Source organism: Meriones unguiculatus, chromosome 4, assembly GCF_030254825.1.
Source record: "Meriones unguiculatus strain TT.TT164.6M chromosome 4, Bangor_MerUng_6.1, whole genome shotgun sequence".
In the NCBI taxonomy this organism is placed as follows: Eukaryota; Metazoa; Chordata; class Mammalia; order Rodentia; family Muridae; genus Meriones; species Meriones unguiculatus.
This window is the reverse complement of record NC_083352.1, coordinates 129801387-129811424: the sequence shown is the minus strand read 5'-3', so window position 1 is coordinate 129811424 and position 10038 is coordinate 129801387. Positions and strand designations below refer to the sequence as shown.

The 10038-nt window shown below is 46.5% G+C and overlaps 1 protein-coding gene across 1 annotated transcript; it reads right to left on the bottom strand.

Moving 5' to 3' along the window:
* Positions 1-635: 635 nt before the first annotated feature.
* Cd93 (CD93 molecule) lies at positions 636-7354 on the bottom strand. Its single transcript, XM_021649365.2, has 2 exons — positions 5191-7354; positions 636-4949 (listed from the first exon to the last, which is right to left on the bottom strand). Exons 1-2 carry the CDS (start codon positions 7104-7106, stop codon positions 4925-4927), a joined length of 1941 nt encoding a protein of 646 aa, XP_021505040.1. The 5' UTR covers positions 7107-7354; the 3' UTR covers positions 636-4924.
* Between the last annotated feature and the right edge of the window lie 2684 nt (positions 7355-10038).

Below are 10038 nucleotides of genomic sequence, written 5' to 3'. Positions count from 1 at the left end.
TTTCAATGGATATTTATTGAAATTGTCCTGTTCCATTAGCATTATAAAATGGAGCCCTTTATCTCACTTAAGCCCTTCTTCACCAAGCACACCATCTGAAAATCACCAGTTATCATCTGCTTCCAACAACATAGAATCTCAGCGAGATCTTTGAAGCCAAACAGGCAATGATTCTGTCTGCCTGTCCAATTAGTTAAGTAAACCAACGGAGCTTCACTGACAAAGCTGTGATAATGCTTTGTGGTAATTATGGGAGATGTTTTTCACATCGTACCAATTGGCTGTGTTTAATCCTCCACCAGGCATCACTCATGCAATTAACAAGATACTGGGAATTAAGGGTGACCATGGTGACCAGAATGAGCATGCTAAGTCTGGAAGGAGGACTAGGGCTTGCTTTCAGCTGCCGTGGACACTGTTCCCCTGCAGTGAAGTCTCAGTCTGTATTCCATGCCCCCAAAGGCATTCCCTGAGAAACAGTCCCAACAGAGATCCATACTAGCATTTCTTCCAGGGAGAGACTTGCAGAAACAAGGCCATCAAGGTAACTCTTTGAAAAAGGGAACATAAATTTAATAATCACAAATGACATTCTGCCATATACTTTAAGTTGTCACAAATGACATGGAAACAGGTTCAAAAGAAATATTTTTCAGACTTTATTAGGACAGGTGCATAACAGAAAGCTCAAAGCATGACAAAGCTACAACTTCTGAAAGGCACCCCTGAATCTCCCCTTAGAATGTCACATTGTAGCTCTAAGGAGAAGTACGCCCTGTGATCCTCCCCTCCTCACAGCCTGGGAAACACTAACCAGAGGACCAAGTCACTCCTGCTGAACATCCCACAATTCCAGGATCCATGAGATAGATTCCAAATGCACATATGTAAAAATATTTACCTTCTCACTGAGGGATTAGGGTGACACCAACATTTACAATGTCCCGCTGACAACAGCGAACAAGACTGGCTACCACACAATTCAAGCTTAGACCCCCCCCCCGCACCCCACATCTGCAAATGAACCTCAGCCCAGAGGGAGAACAAGTTTAAAACTGTTAAATCTTGCCACATTGCAGGTAAAATGAGAAGAATGGAAAAATCCAGGTTTCCCACCTGAAATAAATGGGTTCTGTCAAGAACAGGTCAAAAGGTGAGGCAGTCTTCAATAAGTCCTTGAGTGAGAGGTTATGAGGGTTGGGGGTGTCTGGTTGTTGAATACATGGATGATTGGGGTGTGTCTATCCTCCTGTTTGGTTGATAAGTTTCACAAATCACACAGAATCAAAACCTGGGTTTGGGAGCCAGGGAAGGCACAGATGTTTTCAGGGCAGTCTGTCTCAGATTCCCATGCTAAATCTATTGTTGAGGGACATAAAAATATGCAGGGGCATGAAGCCATTTTGCAGGTGCTAGAAAGCAATGCTTTCCTGTTTTCCTGATTTAGACAATGGGGAAGCTAAGAAGAAAAATAATAGGAAAAGGCTTTCCTATATTTGCTTTAAAAAATGTTATTTTGAATTGAGTAATCTTTTTCCCCTTTTTTGGTCAAATCTCATCTCTGTTCCTTTAGTTTTGCCAGAAATATTTATGGGAAAAGAGCGTTGGAACAAAAGGACCTAATGATCCCATCCACATATTAAAAGTTTGGTTGGTGATAGCAGTCTACACAGGGCTCATGGTTGGAAAATCAAAGAGGAGGAAAACTTCATGAGGAAAAAAAGAATTCATTTCCTTAGCAGTTTGTCCTGCACAGTGAACAGAACCACATACTCAGAGACATTTGCGTTTCATTCCAAACTTTCTAATACTCTGCGGAAGGTGTCAGGATAGACTTTCCCAGAGATTTGCTGGTATTTTCCCTGGGTAAGAGGCTGAAGGAAAGCAGCTTGCTTCTCTTCTTTCTGCTTCTCTTCTTTTCTGGCCTTTCACCCTCAGTCAGAGCCTGGTTGGGATTCATCCAGTTACTGTCACTGTTCAAATGCCAGGAGGATACACAGCACCATCATAAGGTGATGATGATAACGGTGGTGATTGTGACAGTGATGGTGATGGTGGTGGTCACCAAAGCCAGAACATGGATACATCTGGCTTTGCATCACAGTCATGCTGGATACCAGGGAAAATTTGGGCTAGATTTCCTTTACAAATAGTGTTCAGGAGTCACTCCTGAGACATTTCTTTTGGGATAGCTTGTTTTTTTAACTCTCCAAATTACTGAGGGGAGGAAGGGTATTGCATCACCTATTTTTTAATAATAAACAAAAAATAAACCAAGGTGCTATCGGTATAGCTCTTGGCATGAGGAGTCTGGTGTACTTGAGGCACTGGCTTTTATCGCCAGCACCACATAAAACAGAAAAGGCAATGATAGCCACCTGAAATTAAGTAAAGAGAGGGTTGAAGGCTTCTGGGATTCTTTGCAAAATGAAGAGTAGGAGGAGATGAGTTTGTTTTTTTCCAGGTCTGGACTTAGGAAAATTCTGTTCCTCACAAGCTGGGGATTGTTCCGTCTCTGCTTACTGATTACTTGGGTGGGGAAGGCTTAGACTTTGGTCCCTTTTGGCCAATGGAAGTTCACTACCTATTGCTTGGCCTCTTAGATGCTTTAAACCAGAATTTTCCAGTCTCAAACACGAGGACAGCAAGAACAGATGAGAGAATAAAGCGCCCATGTAGGAACAGTGAGTGGCTTCATTGGCCCCATCACATGAAGTATGTTCTGCTCAAGGCTTTGGTAGGTCAATACATGAGAGAGCTCTGCCTCCATTGGAGGGACTGATACTGAAAGCACACTTGGAGGAAATATGTTCCTCATCAATCCCTTTTCTGCTGTGGGTCCCACAGAGTGGATCAAATACCCCTGAGGGTGTTGGGAATGGAGCTTCATGTCTAGACCCTAAATGGTCTTGGTCAGTTTAAATCCCACATAGCAACCTGAGCATAGACCAAGCAAGGCTATGGGGAGCCTAGACACAGTTATTTTCCTCACCTCAAGCAGTACAAGTGAGCAGTTGAAGGCCTGAAGGTGAAAGTGCTACATTTGGGTTCATGTCAGTATGTCAGATACTGCCAGGGATTTTAAATTCATCTGAAAGGCTGATGAAGGCCTCCCTGTAATGGTTGGGCTTAATTAATGCCAGGGATCCTGTGGCCAATGAAGTTTATTTCCTGTTAGATACAGCTTTGATCTCCCTTAGGTTCCAAACACCCAGATTTCAACCTAAAGCCACTGGTGAGTTGATTTTTAAATGCACAAATTTCAGGCACCCTATTGAGTTCCATCTTTCTCCCAGTATCCACCATGTTGGATTTTCAAAAACAGAAACAAAACAAAACAACAACAACAACAAAACCTTAATGAATTCATCTATATTTTAAATTGACAAAAAAGGAGAGATTTCCCTAGATCTAAAGGCTTTAAAATGGGTCGTTATGTTATTCATTTTTACTTCCTGGATGTCAATTTGAGGGATGGTTGCATTTGAAAGCAGAAACAGCAGGATGCCCTGGTCTGAGAACCCTGCTTGACGCGCTTCCCAGTTTCAGCTCTTCAAATAGCAGAGGCAGCCAGAAACCTCCCTTCTCAAAGCGAGGTCTTCCAGAGATACGGGGGTGACTCACCTAGGCTGCCATCCAGGCCCCAGACGGACCTGTGCAGCTGCAGCACCATCACCTGCAGCAAACTTAAGAGACACTTTTGCAAATGTACACTTTGAAATAAACATGTCAGTCATAAAATGTCTCTCAGCAGTTTTAACGGTTATAAAACAGTTTTATCTGTTCTCTCTTCCCCTTTCCCTTTCCTCTGTACTTCCCTTTTTAAGCAAAAAGAGAACCTTCTGTGTGACTAATCTTTGATCTGATGCGTGCCATGTCCACAGGGTTTCAGGACTTCCAGATGCACTCCTGTGAACTGGCCTAGGCTACTTTTAAAGGACAGTGCTCAAAGCAAAGTCCATCACCTGGCTCGCACGTGCTTTCCTTACAGACTGAAGCCTGCTGAAGCTTTCCAAGCCAACAGTCCCAGCTTCCCAGTTAGGGATGGTGTAAAGGGGTAAAGCTGTGGAGCCTGTGCCAGCTCAAAAACAATTTGTTCTTGGGGTTTTGTTATTGTTCCTCAATAGTCAAGTGTGAGTTAACATTTTGTTAAACCAATCCCTGACACCTCCCTCTGGATTATTCTTTTACAAAGACGACTCACTCACTTGAAGCAACTTTCAAACTTTCCTTGCCCATAAGCCCAGGACTGTCAGAAAGTTTAGAACGAGGGGATACATAGCCAAACTTCCGGCATGCTTACTCCCTGAGCAGTCGGTTGAGCTTCCTCTCATTCTGACAGTTTCAACAATACTGAGGGGGGATGGAAGGGAAATGCCTGAAGGCAAATGTATACAAAGGCAGCCATCCTGAAAAAGTCCCCATAGGAAGGGTAGAGCCTTGTCACATAGTTAAATCATTACTTGGTTTTCCTTTCTAGCCCATGAAGGGAAGGAATTGTTTCTATCCTAATTAGCACCAGTAGCTCCTTTTCTTCTCTGATAAATCAACAGATAAGAAAAGCCTTTGAAGCTGTCTCCCTACCTCCCACCCCACCCCGCCCCTGTACCTCTTCATGCCCTCATCTGGAACCAGAGGAAACCATTGAAAAGGGTGTATGAGTGAGGCCTGTCAATGTCCACAAAAATACACACACACACACACACACACATACACACACACATCACATCACACTGATACTAGGCATATCAAATGCACCTGGAAAATACCTGCCCCCCCCATCAGCCTCTTAAAAAGAAGGTGCACAATTTTTGCTGAGAGTCCAGTCCAGTCTTTCAGAATGATGTATGTCTCCCCCTCATCCAGGAAGGTAGCTCTGAAGGCAGTGGCAGCTGACTGTGCCACTTTCTATGGCACACTGTCTTCAGCAGTCTGTCCCAGGTGTCGGGCTGTGGAAAACAAAATATCACAAGGTGGGAAACCAAGGAACCCTGTTCCATCTGCGACCTTGAATACCTTGGCTCTACCCCACCTGCCTCCTAGGACAGACAGGCACCTTCTGGACTGGGCTGCTCAAGCTGGGTTGACCATCAGATGGCCAGCTGACTGCTTCTGTCTCTGCCTCTCAGTACTGTGCTCTGTGCCTCCTAGCCCACATCTTCCCACCCCAGGAACCTTCAGCTTCTTTACCTGTACTGATTGTCCAGGGCTCGGCTCTCTGGTCGCTCTGGAACCCAGGAATAGCTGTCAGCTGCATTCTGGGGCTTCTTCTCTTTTATCTCCTCCTTCTTGGCTCTCCGTTTACGATAAATGAGAAGCCCTAGGGCCAGAGCCAGCAGGATTGAGATGGCCACCACAGTACCCAGGATGTAAAACAGAAGCAGCTTCTGGCCATCGGTGTCACCCTCACTGTGTGCAGCCACAGAATCTTCATGGGTGGGCTTGCTGTGGCCAGACGTCATGGGGAGGTGCGTGCCCAGCTCCATCTGAACACCAGATGCCCCACTAGGGACTGATATTTCTAGTGGAACAGAGGCAGATGAGGTATCCAATTGAAGGGAGGGACCCACTGTGGTGTGTGCTCCTTTGGAGACGTCCTCAAATCCCGTGGGAGAGCTGAACACTTCAGTAAAAGAAACAGTACTCCCCTTTCTGTCACCTTTGCCTTCATTTTGGGGAGGTCTGGTCGGCGGTTCTGAAGTCACAGTGCCCCTGGTACAAGAGACTCCATTGGGAGCCAGCTCCCAGCCTTGCAGGCAGCCACAGCTGAAGGAGCCCTCTGAGTTGAAGCACTGAGTATCACATGGACTTCCCCTGGAGTCCAAACACTCATCTATATCCTCACACTGGGTGCTGTCTTCCCCAGACACGGCATAGCCCTTTTTACAGGAGCAGTAGAAAGAGCCGTCAGTGTTGATGCAGCCCTGGGCACAGGGTGCTTGGGCAGCCGCACATTCATCCACGTCCTTGCAGCCCTCCTCCTTGGGGCCACTGGATCGGTAGCCTACCCAACATTCACATTGGAAGCCCCCAGGAGTGTTGATGCACTCCTGGGCACAGGGGGAATCCTGGCACTCATCTATATCCACACAGTGCACTTGGCTAGAGTCCAGCTGGTAGCCCCTGGGACAGTGGCAGGCGTAGTTTTCGCTGAGGGGTACAGAATGACATGTGCCCCCTCCTGTGCATGGGTTGGAGCTGCAGGGGTTCCTGGAGGCACAAGTTACTAGGTCATCCAGCAGTCGGAATCCAGGCCTGCAGCCACAGCGGAAGGAGCCATCACCACCTTCGAAGCAGTCCTGCTGGCAGCCCCCATTGTTGAAGCCGCAGCCCAACTTGGGGCTGACACAGAGGGGGCCTGAGCTGCCCCAATGGAATATACCTGGAGTCTTTTCCTTGCATAAGAAATAATAGCTCTTACCCCCAGCCTCCTCCCCACAAGCTACATTGGCTGCAGAGGCAAAAGGCACAGCCTTCAGGGAGGAGGTGATGGCCTGGAAAGGGGTGGTATAGGTCACCTGTCCTGGACCACCCAGGGGCACGGGACTGCACATGCCTTTGAAACTGAACTTGCACAGGAAACCTTCAATGCTATTCCCTGGAGCATCTGGGCTCCCACAGGGACTCTCATGCCACCTGGGGAGATGGCTGGGGTGAGGTGTCAAGGACAGGTCCAGTATGAGGGACACGCAGCGCTTAGAGATACAGGAGCTCTTGCCCTCTTTGTACCAGTTGGTATAAGCTGTGTCCTCTCCACCACCCACCCAGCTGAAGCCCTTCATTGGCAAATCATGGAACGTACACTTGCCCTTTTCTCGCTGGAGCCCGATCCAGAATTTGCCCATCTTTGCTTCCAAAGGCGCCTTGGTCTTCAGGAGCTGAGCCAGAGCTTGCTGGACATGTTGGGCTTCCTCCTCGCTCTTCACCGTGGCTAGATTGCCTCCATTCTCATTGCAGCGATGCTGCGCTTCAGCGGCACTCAGCTTGCCCCAGTGGGCAGTATAGCAGGCGGTCCCCTCGCACACCACAGCCTCAGAATCAGCAGCAGCTCCTGCCCAGGTCTGGCCCAGGAGCAGCAGCAACAGCAAACCTGCTGAGGTGGCCATTCTGCTCTGTCTCCTTTTGGGGGAGGCTAGACTCCCCCACAGCGACAGCAGCAGCCACTGGAACCTGGAGCTTGGCACCCGGCTCCGTGCCGAGGGGAACTGAGAACCGTACTGCGCTTGCCACAACACCACAGCTCTGGCTCAGAGAAGGTTACAAAGACTCCAGGCTTTTCACGTCCCCTTGACCCAGGGCGCATCCTGTGCTCTCTACTTCTTATTTCTCACCGGATGCTCGGGCTTCCTGCCGTGAATAGCGTTCTGACTCCTGTTGCCTTCATCATGGGTTTTGTTGTTCACAGGGCAGTGTTGCTGGTCTCTGGCTCAGAGCTGTGGAAACACGGTGGGGAGTCCAGAGGAGCCAAGAGATACGGCTGCTTTATTTTGGGTCCATTCATTTTCCCATAGCATGAAGAGCCCCAGTGTCATGCTGTCCAGTGAGCAAAGGCTTTGGGGGCTAGGGACTTGAAAAGGATCATCCAAATAACCCATAATAAAATTCCACTTCAGACTGCAAACTACTAAAAGGGAAAGAAAAATATGCGAGACTTGAGACACAAGGCCACGGAGAGATATGGTTTCAGCCTTTTTTAGAAGCAAACTAGTTCCGTCTTTTTCCTATCTTGTGCCCCCCTTTTGGAGTCCTTTTTTTTTTTTTTTGGAGTCCTTTTTCTTTCTTTTTCTTTTACTCTTCCCATCATGAACTTTAAATAGATAAAGAGCTTTTAAAAAGGATTTGGATCGTGGGAATTTCTGGGTTCCAACAATGCCAATCTCTCTGAGAACATTAAACCAAACTGGGTGAAAAGAGACAGTTTTCAAGGTTTCCTAGAGCATTGTGAAGTGGCAGGGTCACAATAAAAATCAGAAAGACAGGAAAATTAACCTGACCTTCCATGAGGCAGGGCTTACATGTCCCCTAACTCAAGGTTTAGGGAGACTTCAAAGGCAGAAATGTGGGAATCAAAGGCTATAGTCCAAAATCAAGGTGTAAAAACCAAAGCCAAGGCAGGCATTGCATCTCACAGTACCTGGGCCAAAGCCTCTCAATCAAAGGGTTTCTTACCTATAGCCACTGGACCGTGGAGACTATGTTTAATTGTCCTCACCACCACTATCACATTACACCTCACCCCAGATAGACTCAAAGCTTTGGAGGAGGGGTATATTAAGAGATAAAGTAAAGCAATGTCAGAATGTGTAGCTTGTCTTTGCTACTTTGTGAGTTCTTCTTTTTCCCACCCTTTATGCTCCTCTCCTGGTTTCACCCATATCATTACGTAAGAGATAAAGAAGGATAGAGGGGGAGAGAGAGAGAGATAAAGATTCCCAACCTAATTTCTTTCTTTTCATTTCTCCTTTGAGTACAACTACTAACAAACCACAACCAACCCACCTGAATGACCACCACCCACAAACTCCACCTATCAGGGTTCTAGCATTTATAGACCCTCTGAAAAGTTCCCAGAATTCCAAACATCACACAATTGCAGAAATTATCTGTAGCTCAAAAAACCTCTCCTCTGCTAGAGCACGAGGCAAATCATATCAGCTACTTCTTCAGACACTCTGAAGCAGCCCTATATCCTCACACCAGAGATTAAAAACAAAACATATTTTTATGACACTTCTGTGTTTTTTAAAGAAAACAAAATTCCAGAATTGCCACTATAAGAATGAGCCCACACAAGTGATCGAATAAGCCCAGCCTCCTTAGACATGGTAAAAGCCACACCACAGAGTCCTCCCAGCTGAAGCAGGACACTGGGCAGTTATGAGCTCTCTTCTCTCTCTGGAAGCTGGTTATATTGCTCTCTAACTCGGTCTTGAGGTCTCTTTGTAAATTCTAGCCTTGGCCTGCCAGACCATGTGACCCTTCCACTGGCAAGGGTTGACACAGACAAATGTCCTAATAGTTATTCTTTTCCTGGAGGCAGTTTTTTCCTCCCAAGATGTCCACTACCTGACTGAGACTGGAGTGTGGTAGTGACATTCAGAGGCAGCAATCCGACAGAGCACGATAACAGATTTGTGTCACCACAGATCCCAGAACCAGTAGGAAGTGGGGAGCAATGGAGATGCTGAAATGGAGAGGGGTGGGGGGAGAACGAGAAGAAGGGAGGGAAACAAGGATGGAAGGAAAGAGGGAGAGCAGAGAGAGGAAGAGAGAAGAAGAGAGGAGATGTCAAAGCCTTCATTGGGGTTCAGGATGTTGTCTAGGCAGTTTTGTTTTTAGGAGAGTGCTATCTGGGGTTCAGAACAAGCAGGCATGATTCCCAAGAATCCACCCAAACCTTTTCTCTGGTGTCCATTGAATCTATCTACATTTTCAACACATTCACCTAATTTAGCCAACCATCTTCTACTTATTTAGCCTTCTATTAATCCATCCATCTATCTACTTATACATCTATCAGTCTAAACACTTTTAATATTGTATGCTAGGCTAAACACTAAATTTCAGGGAGGTATTCTTGCCTTCATGATTCAAAGATGTCAAATTTGAACAATTCAGTATAAACCTACTTCGAAGCCAATATAAGGCAAAGGCCAGGGTGGCAGAAAAGACCATTATCTGGGTCAGAACCTGGTAGTAGGGGGTTGTCGGAATGAAGGGGGATAAGAAAAAATATGGAGTTAGGCTCTAAGGCAAACTTCCTAATGCTGTGACCTCTTAATATACCGCCTCATGCTGTGGTAACCCCCCAAAATAAAATTATTTTTGTTGCTACTTCCTAACTGTAATCTGCTACTGTTATGAATCATAATATAAATATCTGATATGCAGAACATCTGATATGTGGTCTCTGTGAAAAGGCTGTTTGACCTCCAAAAGGGTTGCAACCCACAGCTGAGAACCACTGCTTTAAGGAGTCTATAGCTAAGAGTGGAGAGGGGAATGAATGCAGGAGAACCTGGGGCATGGGAGGCAGGA